The following is a 22489-nucleotide window of genomic DNA, read 5'->3' on the forward strand; positions in this document are numbered from 1 at the left end:
CTGTCCGCCACCGCCACGTTAACAATGACTGTAGCTGAACGAGAGGGCTGCCCGTTGTCCTCCACTATAACAGCCAGTCTTTGCTTCACAGCATCTTTATCAGACACTTGGCGGATAGTTCTGATTTCTCCATTCTGTAAGCCCACTTCAAACAGCGCCCTGTCTGTGGCTTTCTGCAGTTTATAGGAGAGCCAGGCATTCTGTCCAGAGTCCACATCAACAGCCACCACTTTGCTCACCAGGTAGCCCACATCTGCTGAACGAGGCACCATCTCAGCCACCAGAGAGCCTCCAGTCTGGACCGGGTACAGAACCTGAGGAGGGTTGTCGTTCTGGTCCTGGATCAGTATTTTCACACTGACGTTACTACTGAGTGGAGGGGAGCCTCCATCCTGCGCTTTGACGACGAACGCCACCTGTTTCATCTGCTCATAATCAAAAGAGCGCACTGCGCGTATCACTCCGCTTTCTGCATTTACATTAATATATTCAGAAATCAGAGACTCGCCGATTTTCCCGTCTTCCAGAATATATGACAAACGAGCATTTTGGTTTTTATCAGGATCTCTAGCGTTAACGGTGAGAACAGAAACACCCGGAGAATTATTCTCTGCAACGAACGCGCTGAATTCATTTTGTAAAAACACCGGAGCATTGTCATTCACATCGGAGACCTTTAAATTAAAGATCATTTTTGTTGAGAGAGGAGGGATTCCTGCATCTGTCGCAACTACAGTAATGTTATATTCAGATACACGTTCCCGATCTAACCCAGCATCCGATACTAAAGTGTAATAATTTCTCAGATTGGATTTAATTTTAAACGGTGCGTTTTGTTCTATTCTACAGTTCACTTGTCCGTTATCGCCTGAATCCAGATCTTTCACGTTGATGATGCCGATAGTTGTACCAGGAGGAGAATCTTCTGACACGGGACTAGTGAACGACATGACGCTGATTACAGGAGCGTTGTCGTTTACGTCAGTAACGTCGATTATGACTTTACTCGAATCTGTCAAACCTCCTTGATCTCTTGCATCGATTCTCAGTTCATATTTTTTGTCTCTTTCAAAATCTATTGTGCCTGAGACGGACAATTCCCCGGTCACTTGATCTATGGACAACAAATCAGCTACATTGCTCTTCACGTTTGAAAATGAATACGTGATGTAACCATTCGTTCCTCTATCTGCGTCTGTGGCATTAACAGTAATGATATTTGTTCCCTTTGCTGCATTTTCGATCACCGTTGCTTTATAGACGGACTGAGTAAAAGTTGGCGCATTGTCATTAACATCTAAAACATGAATGTGTATATTAACAGTCCCAGATCTAGGTGGAATACCACCGTCTACTGCGATGAGCTTTAACGAGAGGCGGGGAACCTCCTCTCTGTCCAACTGCTTATCAATCACCATCTCTGCGTACTTACTGCCGTCAGGATTTACGCGCTGCTTTAAAACGAAATTACTGTTTGAGGATAAAACTAAATTCTGCAGGCCATTTAAACCAACATCAGGATCCTCTGCGCTATCCAGCACAAATCGCGCACCAAGTTTAGCCGACTCGCTTATGTCTAACATAATATCAGCTTTTTTGAATATCGGAGGATGATCATTGACGTCTAACACTTCTATCGTTATGTGATGCAGCTCCATGGGGTTTTCTAAAATAATTTCGAAGCTGAAGCTGCACGGCGTCACGTCTCCGCAAAGCTGCTCTCGGTCTATTCTGTCCTTCACCACCAGAATCCCTTTGTCTGTCTTCAGCTCGGCGTACTGGATGTTTTCTCCCGTCACGATACGAGCCCGACCAGATCGAAGCCTTTTCAGATCCAAACCAAGATCCTGTGCTACGTTACCGATATGAGAGCCCTTCTTCATCTCCTCTGGTATGGAGTAGCGGATCTGGCAAGCGACGATATTAAAAAAAGAAAAAAAGAAAAGAGACGTTGAAAGATGGGTTCCAAAATTCGAAAGCCATTTGCAGCGAGACTGCTGAAACGCCATGTCAGAAAGAGATATATTCCAAGGAAAATGAAACAAAAATCCTCCCGTCTGGATTCAATAATATCCTGTCTTCGAGATATTATTTGTTAACACGAAATACACGAGCCGGTACAAATCAAACACGCCTTTTCTCTCCGTGGTGTGTTCTCCCGAACAGTGCGCGGATCCTACTTCAATGTGACGTCTAAATATCTGTTCTGCAAGGCAGAGGGAGTGAGCCAACATTTTATTCTTGTTCAACAGCGTCACTTAGAGTCCAAAATGTGAACAATAAATGGAGCTGAATAATGAAAAATATCTAAAAAAAAAAGGTAAGTCAAAACCAAGATGATTACTATTTCTATTTGCAACATTAAAGTTCCATTTTAAACTGACTGTTTGTTATAGTATACTTAATATATTTCCAATAGAAACCGACAACATAACGCATAATAGTACTACTACTATTAATAATAACAATTATTAAAATTATTGTTGTTATTATTGTTATTAATATATTTTTTTTGTCGATAGGATTATGAAAACAGTAATATTCGGAAAAATAAAAATGCTTTTTTTAAAGCAAGTTATGAGAAAAGTGTAGTGGAGCAGCCAGATAAAGAAGAGCTGTCCGTTCTGAAAGAAAACAACAAACGGATCTGCTACCTGTAAGACATTTAAATAACAAAGCAAATTACACCGAAGCTCCGAGTAAATATATTGTGTACGATGGAAAATATATATATATATATATAACAGCTCACCTCTCGAGGAGAGTCTGCTTCATCCAGGATGTTCTTTTCACTCTGTATCCGCTGCATCGTTCCTGTAGAACTGGGGTCCATTATCAGCACGTTCTGACTACCAGCTGTGCCGAACTTACAGTCACTCTTTCTGGAGTCAGTCGTCCTGCACACCTCGTAATTGTACACGTGTGGGAGAGTCCCTGTCCCCAAAGTGTCCGAGTAACGTGGAGGATAATATGGAATGACAGGGAGACCGGAGTGATACAGGATGCGAGACTGTCTCCACCTGTAGATCTTCACTGATATAATAACCACCAAACAGGTGATGAAGAGGAAGGAAACTACAGCCAGAGCCAACACCAGGTAAAAAGTCAGGTTGTCATTGTACTCCTTGTCGTGTGGAAAGTCAGTGAACTCCGACAGCACTTCAGGGAAGCTGTCCGCCACCGCCACGTTAACAATGACTGTAGCTGAACGAGAGGGCTGCCCGTTGTCCTCCACTATAACAGCCAGTCTTTGCTTCACAGCATCTTTATCAGACACTTGGCGGATAGTTCTGATTTCTCCATTCTGTAAGCCCACTTCAAACAGCGCCCTGTCTGTGGCTTTCTGCAGTTTATAGGAGAGCCAGGCATTCTGTCCAGAGTCCACATCAACAGCCACCACTTTGCTCACCAGGTAGCCCACATCTGCTGAACGAGGCACCATCTCAGCCACCAGAGAGCCTCCAGTCTGGACCGGGTACAGAACCTGAGGAGGGTTGTCGTTCTGGTCCTGGATCAGTATTTTCACACTGACGTTACTACTGAGTGGAGGGGAGCCTCCATCCTGCGCTTTGACGACGAACGCCACCTGTTTCATCTGCTCATAATCAAAAGAGCGCACTGCGCGTATCACTCCGCTTTCTGCATTTACATTAATATATTCAGAAATCAGAGACTCGCCGATTTTCCCGTCTTCCAGAATATATGACAAACGAGCATTTTGGTTTTTATCAGGATCTCTAGCGTTAACGGTGAGAACAGAAACACCCGGAGAATTATTCTCTGCAACGAACGCGCTGAATTCATTTTGTAAAAACACCGGAGCATTGTCATTCACATCGGAGACCTTTAAATTAAAGATCATTTTTGTTGAGAGAGGAGGGATTCCTGCATCTGTCGCAACTACAGTAATGTTATATTCAGATACACGTTCCCGATCTAACCCAGCATCCGATACTAAAGTGTAATAATTTCTCAGATTGGATTTAATTTTAAACGGTGCGTTTTGTTCTATTCTACAGTTCACTTGTCCGTTATCGCCTGAATCCAGATCTTTCACGTTGATGATGCCGATAGTTGTACCAGGAGGAGAATCTTCTGACACGGGACTAGTGAACGACATGACGCTGATTACAGGAGCGTTGTCGTTTACGTCAGTAACGTCGATTATGACTTTACTCGAATCTGTCAAACCTCCTTGATCTCTTGCATCGATTCTCAGTTCATATTTTTTGTCTCTTTCAAAATCTATTGTGCCTGAGACGGACAATTCCCCGGTCACTTGATCTATGGACAACAAATCAGCTACATTGCTCTTCACGTTTGAAAATGAATACGTGATGTAACCATTCGTTCCTCTATCTGCGTCTGTGGCATTAACAGTAATGATATTTGTTCCCTTTGCTGCATTTTCGATCACCGTTGCTTTATAGACGGACTGAGTAAAAGTTGGCGCATTGTCATTAACATCTAAAACATGAATGTGTATATTAACAGTCCCAGATCTAGGTGGAATACCACCGTCTACTGCGATGAGCTTTAACGAGAGGCGGGGAACCTCCTCTCTGTCCAACTGCTTATCAATCACCATCTCTGCGTACTTACTGCCGTCAGGATTTACGCGCTGCTTTAAAACGAAATTACTGTTTGAGGATAAAACTAAATTCTGCAGGCCATTTAAACCAACATCAGGATCCTCTGCGCTATCCAGCACAAATCGCGCACCAAGTTTAGCCGACTCGCTTATGTCTAACATAATATCAGCTTTTTTGAATATCGGAGGATGATCATTGACGTCTAACACTTCTATCGTTATGTGATGCAGCTCCATGGGGTTTTCTAAAATAATTTCGAAGCTGAAGCTGCACGGCGTCACGTCTCCGCAAAGCTGCTCTCGGTCTATTCTGTCCTTCACCACCAGAATCCCTTTGTCTGTCTTCAGCTCGGCGTACTGGATGTTTTCTCCCGTCACGATACGAGCCCGACCAGATCGAAGCCTTTTCAGATCCAAACCAAGATCCTGTGCTACGTTACCGATATGAGAGCCCTTCTTCATCTCCTCTGGTATGGAGTAGCGGATCTGGCAAGCGACGATATTAAAAAAAGAAAAAAAGAAAAGAGACGTTGAAAGATGGGTTCCAAAATTCGAAAGCCATTTGCAGCGAGACTGCTGAAACGCCATGTCAGAAAGAGATATATTCCAAGGAAAATGAAACAAAAATCCTCCCGTCTGGATTCAATAATATCCTGTCTTCGAGATATTATTTGTTAACACGAAATACACGAGCCGGTACAAATCAAACACGCCTTTTCTCTCCGTGGTGTGTTCTCCCGAACAGTGCGCGGATCCTACTTCAATGTGACGTCTAAATATCTGTTCTGCAAGGCAGAGGGAGTGAGCCAACATTTTATTCTTGTTCAACAGCGTCACTTAGAGTCCAAAATGTGAACAATAAATGGAGCTGAATAATGAAAAATATCTCAAAAAAAAAGGTAAGTCAAAACCAAGATGATTACTATTTCTATTTGCAACATTAAAGTTCCATTTTAAACTGACTGTTTGTTATAGTATACTTAATATATTTCCAATAGAAACCGACAACATAACGCATAATAGTACTACTACTATTAATAATAACAATTATTAAAATTATTGTTGTTATTATTGTTATTAATATATTTTTTTTGTCGATAGGATTATGAAAACAGTAATATTCGGAAAAATAAAAATGCTTTTTTTAAAGCAAGTTATGAGAAAAGTGTAGTGGAGCAGCCAGATAAAGAAGAGCTGTCCGTTCTGAAAGAAAACAACAAACGGATCTGCTACCTGTAAGACATTTAAATAACAAAGCAAATTACACCGAAGCTCCGAGTAAATATATTGTGTACGATGGAAAATATATATATATATATATAACAGCTCACCTCTCGAGGAGAGTCTGCTTCATCCAGGATGTTCTTTTCACTCTGTATCCGCTGCATCGTTCCTGTAGAACTGGGGTCCATTATCAGCACGTTCTGACTACCAGCTGTGCCGAACTTACAGTCACTCTTTCTGGAGTCAGTCGTCCTGCACACCTCGTAATTGTACACGTGTGGGAGAGTCCCTGTCCCCAAAGTGTCCGAGTAACGTGGAGGATAATATGGAATGACAGGGAGACCGGAGTGATACAGGATGCGAGACTGTCTCCACCTGTAGATCTTCACTGATATAATAACCACCAAACAGGTGATGAAGAGGAAGGAAACTACAGCCAGAGCCAACACCAGGTAAAAAGTCAGGTTGTCATTGTACTCCTTGTCGTGTGGAAAGTCAGTGAACTCCGACAGCACTTCAGGGAAGCTGTCCGCCACCGCCACGTTAACAATGACTGTAGCTGAACGAGAGGGCTGCCCGTTGTCCTCCACTATAACAGCCAGTCTTTGCTTCACAGCATCTTTATCAGACACTTGGCGGATAGTTCTGATTTCTCCATTCTGTAAGCCCACTTCAAACAGCGCCCTGTCTGTGGCTTTCTGCAGTTTATAGGAGAGCCAGGCATTCTGTCCAGAGTCCACATCAACAGCCACCACTTTGCTCACCAGGTAGCCCACATCTGCTGAACGAGGCACCATCTCAGCCACCAGGGAGCCTCCAGTCTGGACCGGGTACAGAACCTGAGGAGGGTTGTCGTTCTGGTCCTGGATCAGTATTTTCACACTGACGTTACTACTGAGTGGAGGGGAGCCTCCGTCCTGCGCTTTGACTACCAGCTGAAGTTGTTTGATTTGCTCATAATCGAAAGAACGAACTGCACTAACAACACCAGTTTCAGAGTTTAAGGACACATAAGTCGAAACTGAACTTCCACTAACCTGCGTGTCCTCCAAAAGATACGAAACTCTGGCATTTTGATTCCAATCAGAGTCTTTTGCACTGACAGTAAATATGGAAGTGCCAGGAGAATTATTCTCTGTGACGGAGGCAGAATAACTGTTTTTATCAAATACTGGAGCGTTGTCATTTACATCAGAAATTTTAAGGTTTAGAGTTGCTGAGCTGGAAAGAGGAGGGGAGCCAAAATCAGTGGCTGTTATTGTGATGTTATATTCTGAGACGGATTCTCTATCAAAATGCTGATCTGAGATCAAATTATAATAGTTTGGCAGCGATGATTCGATCTTAAAGGGAAGTTTTCCAGCAATGGAACATTTTATTTGACCATTTTTCTCAGAATCTACATCTTTTCCGTTGAAAACAGCGATTGTTGTTCCAGGGGGCGCATCCTCAGAGACAGGATTGGAAAACGACATGACATTTATGAGAGGGGCGTTATCGTTTACATCGATGACATCAATTATGACTTTACTAGTCCCTGTAAAGCCACCTTGATCCTTTGCCTCAACCCTCACTTCGTATTTTTTGTTTTTTTCATAATCAATTTGACCAGAAACGGAAATTGTTCCGGTGTTTTGATCAATACTGAATATATCGACTGCGCTTCCTTTCATTTTAGACAAGCTATAAGTAAAGACGCCATTTGAACCGCTGTCAGCGTCTGTGGCGTTTACTGTAACCACAGCAGTGCCTCTCATTGTGTTCTCCGTCACGGATGTTTTATACACCGACTGATTAAATACGGGAGCGTTGTCGTTAATGTCTAACACGGTGATGTCTATATTCACCGTTCCAGATCTCCGAGGAGTTCCTCCGTCAACTGCGATTAGTTTCAGAGACAAACGTGGATGCCGCTCTCTGTCTAAAGGCTTCTGCAGCACCATTTCTACATATTTACTCCCGTCTGGATTTGCGTGCTGCCTCAAGATGAAGTTTTCGTTTGGTGACAAAATATAATCTTGCAACGCGTTTTGCGCCACGTCGAGATCCTCCGCGCTCTGCAGTGGAAACTGTCCTCCAATCAGTGCTGACTCGCTAATTTCTAGGCTGATAGGTTTGTCTTTATTCGGGAAGACAGGAGCGTGATCATTAATATCTAGAACCTCAATCGTTATTCTGTGCAGTTCCATTGGATTTTCAAATATCACCTCGAAGCTGAAGCTGCATGGCGTCACGTCTCCGCAAAGCTGCTCTCGGTCTATTCTGTCCTTCACCACCAGAATCCCTTTGTCTGTCTTCAGCTCCGTGTAGTGGATGTTGTCTCCGTTCGCGATACGGGCCCGCCCCGAACGGAGCCTCCTTAGATCCAAGCCCAGATCCTGCGCTACGTTACCAATGACAGAGCCTTTCTTCATCTCCTCGGGGATAGAATAACGAATCTGGCCACCTACCATGTTAACACAAAGAAGCAGCACCACAAGCAGTCCAAATTGTCGTCGAAATCCGGAATATAATGGCCATTGTGCGGAGTGATATGTACGCAATCTCCGGGCGAACATCGTGCCACAAAAAATAAAAAATAAAATATAAATCCAGTCAATATCCAGGTAATTAGTGATGTGATATATTTTCACTGCATGAGTTGATCTTCACATCTGATCATATCCTGGTCCGTGTGAGATTGCTGGTCCAACTCCTCGATTTAAATACAGAGAGCATTCGTCACAGCGCAGTCAGGCAGAGAATGACTGGATGACGACGCAGAGGAGGAGATCTTTCATTGACCAACAGCGTCCCTTAGAGTCTAAAATATTAAAATGAATCGAGATCCGTACACACCAACACTCTTATTAACGAGGAAAATAATACTACAGCTCTACCTGGAAAACACCATGCAAATAAAATGCTTAAAAAAAAAAAAAATCAAAATCACAACTGGACTGAAGATGAAGCCATGTCATTTTTTGTAAAACGAACATGTCAAGTCATAAATAACAAACACCAAAACCTTATTCTGAAAGAACCATTCCAGCGTCAGAGTTCTGTGTGGTCACGCCCAGCAACTTCCCCGCCCCGATATACACAAATTAGATTTAATTAGAATGAATACAATCGTCAAATTGGAATCTGTCAGAAAACACAATCTATTTAAACGTTCAGATATATGATGACACCATTGTGTAACATGTTGTCAATTTTTACAGGTTAAAAATGATGTGGATATTAAAATATTCCCTCCTAAATATTCCCTCCTATATTCCCTCCTAGAAAAGCGCTATATGAAATCAAGCATTATTATTATTATTTATTTTGCCTTCCAAAGCGCCTGTATTAAGAATTGTAAAAAAAGAATGGTGTGAAAATATGTCTATAAAAAAGCTACCGGTACATGGATCACTTGAAAAAAAATAATGTCAAGAATTCAGCTGCAACACAATACAATTCATCTGTGGAGTTGTCATTGTTGCAATGTGCTTTTTTTTCTTTTTCTTTTTTAAAGATATACTGTGCAATATAAATCCATACTGGATCTGTTATGATGGCAAGATCATATTGTACTGACATCATAAAATGGTAAAAAATAAAAACAACAACAGTGAGGTTAAAAATTTTGGATTTGTTCTTATACATCATTATTAATTTCCAAACTAATGCACACACATGCAGCATTCAAAATCATATGGCATGGATGTGACCAGAGGGCTGAACAGGTTTCACAGATTCCAGAACCTCAGCAGGAGCAGGATTACAATCATACCAGGCAAAGGGGGACACTGTACGTGGTGCTGAAATTGATTTACAATTAATCAAGTAATTTTAAGGATTCAAAACTCACCTCGAGAGGAGAGTCTGCTTCATCCAGGATGCTCTTTTCACTCTGTACCCGCTGCATCGTTCCTGTAGAACTGGGGTCCATTATCAGCACGTTCTGACTACCAGCTGTGCCGAACTTACAGTCACTCTTTCTGGAGTCAGTCGTCCTGCACACCTCGTAATTGTACACGTGTGGGAGAGTCCCCGTCCCCAAAGTGTCCGAGTAACGTGGAGGATAATATGGAATGACAGGGAGACCGGAGTGATACAGGATGCGAGACTGTCTCCACCTGTAGATCTTCACTGATATAATAACCACCAAACAGGTGATGAAGAGGAAGGAAACTACAGCCAAAGCCAGCACCAGGTAAAAAGTCAGGTTGTCATTGTACTCCTTGTCGTGTGGAAAGTCAGTGAACTCCGACAGCACTTCAGGGAAGCTGTCCGCCACCGCCACGTTAACAATGACTGTAGCTGAACGAGAGGGCTGCCCGTTGTCCTCCACTATAACAGCCAGTCTTTGCTTCACAGCATCTTTATCAGACACTTGGCGGATAGTTCTGATTTCTCCATTCTGTAAGCCCACTTCAAACAGCGCCCTGTCTGTGGCTTTCTGCAGTTTATAGGAGAGCCAGGCATTCTGTCCAGAGTCCACATCAACAGCCACCACTTTGCTCACCAGGTAGCCCACATCTGCTGAACGAGGCACCATCTCAGCCACCAGGGAGCCTCCAGTCTGGACCGGGTACAGAACCTGAGGAGGGTTGTCGTTCTGGTCCTGGATCAGTATTTTCACACTGACGTTACTACTGAGTGGAGGGGAGCCTCCGTCCTGCGCTTTGACTACCAGCTGAAGTTGTTTGATTTGCTCATAATCGAAAGAACGAACTGCACTAACAACACCAGTTTCAGAGTTTAAGGACACATAAGTCGAAACTGAACTTCCACTAACCTGCGTGTCCTCCAAAAGATACGAAACTCTGGCATTTTGATTCCAATCAGAGTCTTTTGCACTGACAGTAAATATGGAAGTGCCAGGAGAATTATTCTCTGTGACGGAGGCAGAATAACTGTTTTTATCAAATACTGGAGCGTTGTCATTTACATCAGAAATTTTAAGGTTTAGAGTTGCTGAGCTGGAAAGAGGAGGGGAGCCAAAATCAGTGGCTGTTATTGTGATGTTATATTCTGAGACGGATTCTCTATCAAAATGCTGATCTGAGATCAAATTATAATAGTTTGGCAGCGATGATTCGATCTTAAAGGGAAGTTTTCCAGCAATGGAACATTTTATTTGACCATTTTTCTCAGAATCTACATCTTTTCCGTTGAAAACAGCGATTGTTGTTCCAGGGGGCGCATCCTCAGAGACAGGATTGGAAAACGACATGACATTTATGAGAGGGGCGTTATCGTTTACATCGATGACATCAATTATGACTTTACTAGTCCCTGTAAAGCCACCTTGATCCTTTGCCTCAACCCTCACTTCGTATTTTTTGTTTTTTTCATAATCAATTTGACCAGAAACGGAAATTGTTCCGGTGTTTTGATCAATACTGAATATATCGACTGCGCTTCCTTTCATTTTAGACAAGCTATAAGTAAAGACGCCATTTGAACCGCTGTCAGCGTCTGTGGCGTTTACTGTAACCACAGCAGTGCCTCTCATTGTGTTCTCCGTCACGGATGTTTTATACACCGACTGATTAAATACGGGAGCGTTGTCGTTAATGTCTAACACGGTGATGTCTATATTCACCGTTCCAGATCTCCGAGGAGTTCCTCCGTCAACTGCGACCAGTTTCAGAGACAAACGTGGATGCCGCTCTCTGTCTAAAGGCTTCTGCAGCACCATTTCTACATATTTACTCCCGTCTGGATTTGCGTGCTGCCTCAAGATGAAGTTTTCGTTTGGTGACAAAATATAATCTTGCAACGCGTTTTGCGCCACGTCGAGATCCTCCGCGCTCTGCAGCGGAAACTGTCCTCCAATCAGTGCTGACTCGCTAATTTCTAGGCTGATAGGTTTGTCTTTATTCGGGAAGACAGGAGCGTGATCATTAATATCTAGAACCTCAATCGTTATTCTGTGCAGTTCAATTGGAATTTCCAAAATCACCTCGAAGCTGAAGCTGCATGGCGTCACGTCTCCGCAAAGCTGCTCTCGGTCTATTCTGTCCTTCACCACCAGAATCCCTTTGTCTGTCTTCAGCTCCGTGTAGTGGATGTTGTCTCCGTTCGCGATACGGGCCCGCCCCGAACGGAGCCTCCTTAGATCCAAGCCCAGATCCTGCGCTACGTTACCAATGACAGAGCCTTTCTTCATCTCCTCGGGGATAGAATAACGAATCTGGCCACCTACCATAAAACAATGAAGCAGCAGCATAAGCAGTCCAATTTGCTGTCGATATCCATGACATAACCGCCATTGTGCGCATTGAAAGGCGATAGATCCTCGAGTGATCATCGTGACAAAAATAATCACAGATAGTTTCTTATCAGATATAATAAAAGTACTTTGGTTGTTAAATCCGATTGATTCTTCGATAAAAAAAATCCTTTGACGCTTACAAGAAGGTCCGCATGGAGATGTCCACTCTAAACCTCAGTAAAACGCAGATAGCCTTTTTCACTGTGTCTGTCGGGGGTGGACTGAATGACGGCACAAAATAAAAATGTTTCGTTGACCAACAGCGTCTCTTAGAGTATAAATAGTGAACATGAAATGAGGCGCCTTTGGCAGCAACACTCGTCAGCAGAACACTTATTCTCTTCAGGATTTCTATTTCAGTATTTCTCAAAAATAAATTATAGTAACGATAATAATAATTTCACCAAGCTTTTTTTTCAAGCAAAGAATACATGCCGGCTATTAGATAAAACATTTCCAGGCTCAAATCCAACAAGGGCAACGATTCATGACTGCAGTTAGTCAGGAGGTTAAAAGGTCTTGGCAATTCATGGCTTTAACGGTATAGATATATTTTTGCCTGCATTTACTAAATGAGAGTTGTCACGAGTTGTGACATTGTTTAGATGATTGCTGTTTGTTAGTAAGCACATGATTTTAAATGTGTATTATTAATAAAAGTTCAACAGACTCAGATTATAAACGACGAAGACTGATACGCTGTCCATGGTGCTGAAATAATAAATTCCATCTGGTTAGATTAATGCAAGTACTGTAACGAATACTACTATTTTAATTTATAATGTGACCAAAATAAAACTGCTCTTTCATGAAAAGACGAAGTGAGCCAGTGACAGTTTCAGCACCATGGACAGCATCTCTGAGTACCAAATTTAAACAATGCAGCAAAAACTTGAAAATAAAATACATAGAAAATCGGTGAATAATAATAATAATTTCACTCACCAGAGTTGACATTTTTGAAGAGTTGCCTGTCAGTTGCTTTTCCACCTGTGGTGTATCAGCCCCATCTCCATCCACACTGATTAAACTTTGAGTCATCGGTTGCATATATTTCACGCCACTCTTTCCGGAGTCAGTCGTCCTGCACACCTCGTAATTGTACACGTGTGGGAGAGTCCCTGTCCCCAAAGTGTCCGAGTAACGTGGAGGATAATATGGAATGACAGGGAGACCGGAGTGATACAGGATGCGAGACTGTCTCCACCTGTAGATCTTCACTGATATAATAACCACCAAACAGGTGATGAAGAGGAAGGAAACTACAGCCAAAGCCAACACCAGGTAAAAAGTCAGGTTGTCATTGTACTCCTTGTCGTGTGGAAAGTCAGTGAACTCCGACAGTACTTCAGGGAAGCTGTCCGCCACCGCCACGTTAACAATGACTGTAGCTGAACGAGAGGGCTGCCCGTTGTCCTCCACTATAACAGCCAGTCTTTGCTTCACAGCATCTTTATCAGACACTTGGCGGATAGTTCTGATTTCTCCATTCTGTAAGCCCACTTCAAACAGCGCCCTGTCTGTGGCTTTCTGCAGTTTATAGGAGAGCCAGGCATTCTGTCCAGAGTCCACATCAACAGCCACCACTTTGCTCACCAGGTAGCCCACATCTGCAGAACGAGGCACCATCTCAGCCACCAGAGAGCCTCCAGTCTGGACCGGGTACAGAACCTGAGGAGGGTTGTCGTTCTGGTCCTGGATCAGTATTTTCACACTGACTTTACTGCTGAGTGGAGGGGAGCCTCCATCCTGCGCTATGACGCGGAAGTGGAAATCTTTGATCTGCTCGTAGTCAAAAGAGCGCACTGCGTGTATGACTCCGCTTTCTGCATTCAAAGAAACGTAGTCTGAAACCGGAGACCCGCTAATATCGCAGTCCTCCAGAATATATGAAACACGAGCATTCTGGTTTTCATCAGGGTCGTTACCATTAACGCGCAGTATCGACGCACCTGGCGAGTTATTTTCTGAAATGGAGGCACTGTATGAGCTTTGTGGAAATATCGGAGCGTTGTCATTGACGTCAGAGACCTTAAGGTAAAACGTTCTTTTAGTGAAGAGCGGAGGCGATCCTGCGTCCGAGGCAATTACAGTGATGTTACATTCTGACATATGTTCTCTGTCTAATGCAGCATCAGTCATCAACACATAATAATTCCTGACGTTGGATTTAATTTTAAAAGGAACGTTACCTTCAACTGTGCACGTTACATGTCCGTTTTGACCGGAATCAGTATCTCTAACATTAATTATTCCAATGGTGGTACCAGCAGGGGAATCCTCCGACACGGGACTTGTGAATGACATAACGTTTATCACCGGCGCGTTATCGTTTACGTCAATAACCTCGATCTCAACTTTGCAGGAATCCGTCAGACCACCTTGATCCTTAGCTTCGACCCTAAACTCCACTTTCTTGTCTTTTTCAAAATCAATTTCCTTTCCGACATATATTTTACCAGTCGCTTCATCTATATCGAACAAACTAGCTATACCTGCTTTAGATTTTGTAATTGCATACGTCACTCTTCCGTTTGAAGCGCTGTCTACGTCGGTTGCATTCACAGTTAGGATGAATGTGCCTTTTGGCGCATTCTCAATCAACGCCGCCCTGTACACCGACTGATTAAAGACAGGAGCGTTATCATTAGCGTCGAGAATATTCACATGTATATTCACTGTACCGGATTTCTGAGGAGTCCCTCCGTCCACAGCCAGCAGTTTTAGAGCCAGGCGTGGCTCTGTTTCTCTGTCTAAGTGTTTCTGAAGCACCATCTCAGCATATTTGCTGCCGTCCGGATTAACATGCTGCTTCAAACCAAAATTGTCGTTCGGAGTTAAAATGTAGTTTTGCAGCCCGTTCGCCCCGACATCAGCATCATCCGCGCTCTCTAAAACGAAACGGGATCCAAGCGTCGCAGATTCGCTGATTTCAAAATGCAAGCGGCTGTTCTGGAAAGTGGGAGCGTTGTCGTTTACATCCAATACCTCAATTGTCACCGGGTGCAACTCCATTGGATTTTCCAATAAAATCTCAAAGGTAAAACTACACGGAGTCAGATCTCCACAGAGCTGCTCCCGATCGATCCTCTCATTCACAACCAAAATCCCTTTGTCTGTCTTGAGCTCCGTGTACTGGATGTTTTCTCCAGTCACGATCCGGGCCCGGCCAGAACGGAGCCTTTTCAGATCCAAACCGAGGTCTTGCGCGACGTTTCCGACAAGGGAGCCTTTCTTCATCTCCTCTGAAATAGAATAACGGATTTGGGCCTCAGCTTGTTGGAGAAAAATAAAAATAAAAATAAAAATATGCACTGTCCCTATCAATCGCCATCTTACGCCACTGACTCGACGATGTTCCTTAAATTCCATGTGAAAAACGGGATCAAGCAAGCTGGACAAAGGAATCAAGGATTCAGCTCTTTCAGGAGGAAAACTTCCAACTCGATTTAGATTCGTCTGAGGTGTAAATTAAATATTTTTCCGATCAGCTCCAGCTTGTATGAAACACAGACTATGTGCTATCCATAAACGCAGTAAGGGAGGGATGAGTACAGCCTCACAGGGTACTCTCGAATTCGTTTGCCAGGCAACAGCGTCACTTTGAGGATAAAATATGTAATCTGTATTCAACATATCCAACTCAACGAGCTTGGCATTTAAAATTGATAAAATCAATTTAGAAAATGGCACATTTGTCTATACAGATAAAAAAGGAGCACATTTAATACTATAGACAATATATTTATTTTCAATAATTGATTAAAGAAATTAATACATTAAAGTTTGTGTGATTAAGAGAGATCTATACTTCGTATATAAAAATCAGATATTTTTGCCTGAATGATCAGTAAAAGTTAAATAAAAAAGTGAGAGACAATACGGAATTCAAATGAACTAACATCTCTTTTAAAACAAAAATGATCGTGCACATTGGTAATGTTTCTATGCTTATATTCATACCATACCAAAATAAATATTACCCTTCGAATAGTGCAGTACAATAATCGAACATAGAAAATTCACTAATTTACTAATTTCTAGCAAGTCAGCGAATGCCTCACAAATACTAAATATTTATTCTTATTATTATTATTTAGTAACAATAGTATTAATAGTACTTGAATTTTTTTTTTACCGTCAGTTTAATTTAAAACAAATTTCAGCACCAGGGACAGCAAAGCAGAGCTCCTACCAATCTTTATAAAATGACTTTTAGACACCAATACAGTAACAATTACTGACATCAACATCAAAAGATGTTGCGTTGTCATTAAAATCAGTAACATCTAAAATGACAGCATAATAAGGTAGGCAAGCTATGGTCGATTATGAGAGTGATATTATACCTTGAATGCTTTTTGCGATGGTCCATGACCAATGGATAATGTTTTCTGAGACTTTATTTTATTTTTAATGGCAGAATTTCATCCATAATTAAACTGACTTGAAGCTTTTTTTTTCTCCCACTTAAATCTTTATCTTGGACACTCATCAATGCCGCCACGACTAGAATCATCTGATACGTTACAATAATATGAAGCCATTGCAATTACTGGATTGTTACTATTAACATATCCTATTTCAATTATTAATATGCTGGCGCCGACCACACACCAATGATCCTTTGCTTGAAGATTTATTTGTTAAATTTGGAGAAACCTCGTAATCGATGTAACCAGTGCGTTTAACTTCTCCGACAATGATGAGAAGTAAAACGGAGACTCTCCAATCCATTAAGGATAACCATTTCATCCCATAAATATCCAATCCACAATCGTAGAGCTATCGGTAAGAAATGCCAGACATATTTTGATAAATACACCAACAGATGGTTATTTTCTTCAGTCAGATCCAAACATATGGACAATATCACTGCTGTTTTCCTCTGAATGGAGGAGAAATATTCTGCTGAGGCACCAGCACCACCATCAGATAGAAAATAGGGCAGACAAAGAGAAAGACAGATAGATAGATAATTTATCTGTTTGCTCCTGAGCTAATCTGACTGATACATTCAATGACCTACATTTGAGCAGTAGAATCTACCACAACAGCCATCTCTATTTGAGCATGGTAATACAGATATATTTGTTATCTATTGCAGGTAAAGCATGATGTCTGCACATGAAGGACATGCTGTATAAAACATTTGTTGAATACATTGAATATGAACAAAATATCTGTTAGTACTGCTGCAGAATATGACATTCTGCACATCATGGGTATGTATTATTCAGTTGATGACGGCATGGCTGCAGTCAGCTTTGTAATATTTATGAGGTGTAAAGCCCAGGGTAGAATCATGAAACGCAGAAAAATAAAATCAGTAGCATGAAAGTTCAGACCCAGCATTTGGAAAGATTTGACTTCTATACATCCATCCATTTCATCCATCCATCCATTTCAGTTGGTTGCAATAGATTTTGTTTGTTTTGAAAAAGAGATAGCCAGAGAAAAGAATATAGATCTGTCAGCTGTGCCCATATTGATATTAGGAATTGACTGTGGTGTTGATGAGGCTGTAATACCAAGATGGTGAATTGATGCAAAGTAATGTACTGTGTGAGAAAAAAGGGAAAACATTTAATTATCTTACCTGATGGACCAAAATGGACATTGCATTCCAGGGGATCACATAGAAAAGAGAGAAAAGAATAGACAGTCAAGAGCACAGTTAGTCAAAATGTTCTACGTTTAAATATTGGGTGAATTATTAATTGAATAGAGGTTTGATCAATGTTTTGGACAGAAGTCAACATCAATAAAATCCTCTATTCTAACTGAATAAATATTTCTCTTTCTTAAAATGAATATGCCTAACTTTGCTTTTGAAATACCTACCATATATGCAGTTTTGTTTCATTTTTTTAAGCATACGTCATGTTAGCACACCAAAAACGGAGCCACGTTTTCCTCTGTTAATTGTGTTCAAAAAAGCAAATGTGAATATTAGCAGTGTGTTACCATAAAGGTTTTCACAAGAAGTTAATAACTTTTTAGATATCATCTTATAGGTGAATTTTAGACACCACTTGGATGGTGCTAGCCTTATTATTGTAACTTTTATTATTAAAGCAAGAATCTATGTAGAAACATGAAGTCACATTTTCAGATTAAGAGACCAACTAAACATATTATGACTTTCAAATAAAAATGAGAAGAGATCGATGTCGACATAGCTACCATGTCAGTGATACTAAAACAAATACACCAAAGGTGGTAAAGATTAAACACCCCACTCCTCCGGTCAAGCAGCTTGTGGTCATGTGCATTTCAGCATTTAATATGTATCTAATAAGAGAAAACACACAAAAAAAGCATTCCTTTCAAAATATGTGTCCTATATTTGACAATCAAACATATTGCTGAAATCCTATAATGTGTTATTGTGTCTCAGATAATAAAATAAGAACGCAGTCACAGTCACAGTCACACACACACACACAAAATAATGCGTATTGCATAAGACCACTGTGCAGTCCCACACTAGTGTTTCTTACATTCAAGGTGCATTAATATTTCTCTTTCTATTCATGTAAATTCCGATATGTTTTTCTGTATTGTAAAATAATGTGGATGAATGAGAAATTGATTATTATATACAGTACAATTATTTATTCAAATTAATAAAAAAAAAACTAAATAAAATGTAATTTTCAATTATTTAAATATAATGTTTTTCAATGAATTGTGCAAGATGTATGATTCAATGAAACAGCTGACACTTTAAACTCAACTCTGGAGTAGGGCCATTAGATTTGAATATGGTGCAGGTGCAAGTCTGTGTAAGAATGCAATGATCATTAAATATATTCATTTATGTTGAGGTTATGTCATACTTGAGTCACGAGATCCGGGCCGATCAAAAATCAAAAACAATGTTCTTCAAAGGTTTATTTTTCATCAGCTCACATTCACGGTCTGCTAACAAATATTTTTCAACTCATACCTTACAAGGAAAACCTTTTAGTTTGATGCTTCCATATTTCAAATCAAGTATTATTTTGTGAAATATATTTTCAGTTTGAAGAAACTTGGTTGCTTGACATCAAAAAAGATAAATGCCCATACAAAACCTAAAGTGGTGATGACAATTAAACAAATAGCAAAACTGCTTCTTATAAAGAGGTATACTAAAAGATACAGTGCATGCTGCACATCTAAGTACTTCACAGCTGCAATCGTAGCTGGATAAAACAATCAAACACAAAACAGGTAAGAGATTGACAAGATAAATGGATTTGACACCATCATGGCAACAATGTTCATGCACAGCCATATCGGTCGAAAAAAGGTTCACATTGTAAACAGAAACATCCACAATATTTATTTTCAATGTAACGACCGTGATGAAAACAACTGCAATATCTGACCGAGGATAGTTGAATTCACGCAGGGATCATTTTACAATACATTTAAAATAATGTCATCACCGCTCAGGTGATAACGTAACAAGGTTGTGGTGCACCTGCCCTCACCTTTAAAGTAGCTCGATCTGCACTCGTGCGTCTTAGGGCGCTTTTCTGATACGCAGCGCTTCTTTTCTTTAGCGTGTCAGTGTCTGTGTTTGCGCTGAACCGAAAATCACCTCTCCAAGACCCAGTGGTCAGGAAGGAATCAAAGCGGTCATCGTTCAGTAGAGTGCCACAACGGCTAGCATCAGTGAAAGTAGAGGGGCAGTAGGTCGGGGGGAAAACGGGGAGGGAAGAGGAAGGAGACCGGTAGACATAATTACGCCGGCAGAAGTTACAATAAAGCAGTCCACTTATTAAGAGGATGAAAAGGGAGCAGACGGCGGCCAGGGCTGTCATCAGATAGAGCGTGACGCTGTCGCTGTCCTGTTCTTCGTCTGTAAACTCAAAGAGTTCGTTTAAAACGGGCAGCCCGTCTCCAATTGCAATGGTGACTGTAACAGTAACGGAGAGAGATTCGGGCCCATTGTCAGTCACTAAAACGGAAACAGTTTGTTTCGGGTCATCGTCCTCCTCGAAAGGGCGCACAGTTCTGATTTCGCCTGTATGCAGACCGATCATAAACAGATTGGGCCTCGTTGCTTTGATTATTCTGTAGGACAGCCATGCGTTATGGCCGGAGTCTGCGTCCACAGCAACCACCTTAGTAACCAGGTATCCTCTCGGCGCTTCAGCAGGCACCATGTCTTCAGCCGTGAACCCTGCACTGCTTTGAACAGGATACAGGACGACGGGTGCATTGTCATTTTGATCCTTGATGAAGACATTTACAATACAGGTGCTGGAGAGGGAAGGTTCGCCTCCATCTCGAGCCGTCACTTGGATTTGGAAGTGAGCTGACAGCTCGTAATCCAAGAGACGCGATGTGGAGAGCTCCCCGGTTTCTGAGTGTATAGTAAGGAATGAAGCCGTTTCTGAGTTTGTATCTCCAGATATCTCGTACAGTATTTTAGCATTAGGCCCATCGTCAACGTCCTCTGCTTTCACTTGCATTACAAACGTGCCAACGGGTTCGTTTTCCAAGATGTTGGCAACGTACTCGCTGCGCGTAAAAGTCGGGGAGTTGTCATTTATATCATCAACCACTATGATGAAAACTTTCATGCTGGAGAGGGAGGGGGAACCCGCATCGAAGGCAGTAACCGTGATGTTGTACCCGGCCTGATATTCTCTGTCAAGCACCCCGTCAGTCACAAGCATGTAATAGTTTTTGACATTTGACGCACATTTAAACGGCACGTTGCCGGAGACTGTACACGTGACGTGCCCACTGCTGCCCGTGTCCAGATCGTAAACATTCATCAGAGCAACCATCGTTCCTGGATTGGAGTCTTCAGCCACATTGGTGGAGGCTGACTTTATCTCTATCACTGGCTTATTGTCATTTACGTCAATCACGTCGATTATAAGTTTGCAGTGGGAAGCCTGACCCCCTCCGTCTTTAGCCTGCACATCCAGCTCGTGCGTGCTAACGCGCTCATAGTCAATGGCACCTGCCACCCGAACCTCTCCACTCAGAGGATGAATTGCAATAACTCCCCCCATCTTGTCTGACGAATGAGTGAACGAGTATGATATCTCTCCATAAACACCTTCATCCAAGTCCGTGGCATTCAGTGTTGCTACGACGGTCCCAATGGGCGCGTTCTCACGCACAGTGGCTTTGTACACTCGTTGGCTAAAAACTGGGACATTATCATTGGCGTCCAAAACACGGACATGCATAACAGCTGTCCCTGATCTGACTGGACTCCCGCCGTCAATTCCAATGATTTCCAGTACATGTTCAGCTTGTGCCTCCCGGTCCAAGGCTTTTTTAAGAACTAGTTCAGGATAAGCGTTGCCGTTTATTTGGGTTCCCATTTCAAGTGAAAAGTGATCGTTGAGGCTCAGTTTATATTCACGAACTGAATTCGTTCCCAAATCAGGGTCATGCGCGCTCTCCAACGGAAAGCGTCTCCCCAGAATAGTGGATTCGACTAAATCGAGTTTTATCTGGTCTGCAGCGAACGACGGGCTGTTGTCATTTATGTCAGCAATATCCAAAACTAAGCTGTATGCTTGAAGGGGGTGTTCGAGCAAGAGTTGATACTGCAGGATGCAGACACCGGATTGCGCGCAGAGCTCCTCTCGGTCTATCCGTTGGCTGATCAAAAGATTGCCTGACGCAGTATCCAGTTCACACAGCTGGCGGGTTCCTTCTGCAACAACATGGGCTCGCCGAACGTCAAGCTCCCTCACTTCGAGCCGCAGGTCCCGTGCGACATTCCCGATAACCGAACCCCGCTGCATCTCCTCTGGAAGGACATAACGGACTTCTCCAGACGAAACGCCAAGAAGGAGAACGAACAGCAAAAAACATTGCGACCATTTTAACTTTAAGCGTTGTTCCATTATTAAATAGGTTTTCGAAAACAGATGCAACATCGACATTTACGGCTAAATTCTAAACTATCGACTGAAAATGCGGCTGTAATCTAACGGTTTTCTTCGTCTCCAGCCGTGTTAATCATGCTCTGTTAGAAAAGATGTCAGCTTGGATTCCTCTTTCTCTGTGCCCATTTCAGCACTACTCTCTCTCTCTCGCTCTCCGTCACACGCACACACACACACACACCCACACACAGAAAGAGAGCGAGAAACAGCACCCGCGTACACACCCACGCCTTTCACGATTGCGCATGCCTGCACAGCCCCCGGCACTAATCCAATACTTCAGTTCTGGCACAGTTTCCCGGCATAGAATTAACGAGTCAGGCATTATTAAAGAGCGTCACCAAGAGACATGGGACGATAACTGCAACCACGACCAACAACATCTGGACAAGGAAAATACAGTCCCGTTGATTGGTATGCTGATTTGAAGCTTGATTAAAAGTCTTCTCGTGATATATGTTACAGCTGCGCACAACCCACTAACCAAATTACCGAACATCCACCGACAGCCATGCA

General features: G+C 42.2%; 4 protein-coding genes across 4 annotated transcripts; all 4 read right to left on the reverse strand.

The window, feature by feature from the left end:
- Positions 1 to 281: 281 nt before the first annotated feature.
- LOC137914264 (protocadherin beta-16-like) lies at positions 282 to 8268 on the reverse strand (the record flags this gene model as incomplete). The annotated part of the gene is made up of 7 exons (XM_068757866.1): positions 7985 to 8268; positions 5923 to 6691; positions 4800 to 5077; positions 2753 to 3527; positions 1630 to 1907; positions 855 to 954; positions 282 to 425 (listed from the first exon to the last, which is right to left on the reverse strand). Coding segments are annotated over exons 1-7 (2628 nt in total), but the record flags the coding sequence as incomplete, so codon positions are not given.
- A 1260-nt stretch (positions 8269 to 9528) lies between these two features.
- Positions 9529 to 12098, reverse strand: LOC137914207 (protocadherin gamma-A7-like). Its single transcript, XM_068757812.1, has 3 exons — positions 11713 to 12098; positions 9651 to 10419; positions 9529 to 9600 (listed from the first exon to the last, which is right to left on the reverse strand). The coding sequence occupies exons 1-3, from the start codon at positions 12096 to 12098 to the stop codon at positions 9529 to 9531; spliced, it is 1227 nt and encodes a 408-aa protein (XP_068613913.1).
- A 770-nt stretch (positions 12099 to 12868) lies between these two features.
- LOC137914208 (protocadherin gamma-A2-like) lies at positions 12869 to 15434 on the reverse strand. Its single transcript, XM_068757813.1, has 2 exons — positions 13034 to 15434; positions 12869 to 12921 (listed from the first exon to the last, which is right to left on the reverse strand). Exons 1-2 carry the CDS (start codon positions 15432 to 15434, stop codon positions 12869 to 12871), a joined length of 2454 nt encoding a protein of 817 aa, XP_068613914.1.
- Positions 15435 to 19501: 4067 nt separating this feature from the next.
- Positions 19502 to 21931, reverse strand: LOC137914209 (protocadherin gamma-A2-like). Its single transcript, XM_068757814.1, has one exon. The coding sequence runs from the start codon at positions 21929 to 21931 to the stop codon at positions 19502 to 19504; it is 2430 nt and encodes an 809-aa protein (XP_068613915.1).
- Positions 21932 to 22489: the final 558 nt, after the last annotated feature.

The sequence above is a fragment of the Brachionichthys hirsutus genome, unplaced genomic scaffold (assembly GCF_040956055.1).
Source record: "Brachionichthys hirsutus isolate HB-005 unplaced genomic scaffold, CSIRO-AGI_Bhir_v1 contig_1476, whole genome shotgun sequence".
Classification (NCBI taxonomy): Eukaryota; Metazoa; Chordata; class Actinopteri; order Lophiiformes; family Brachionichthyidae; genus Brachionichthys; species Brachionichthys hirsutus.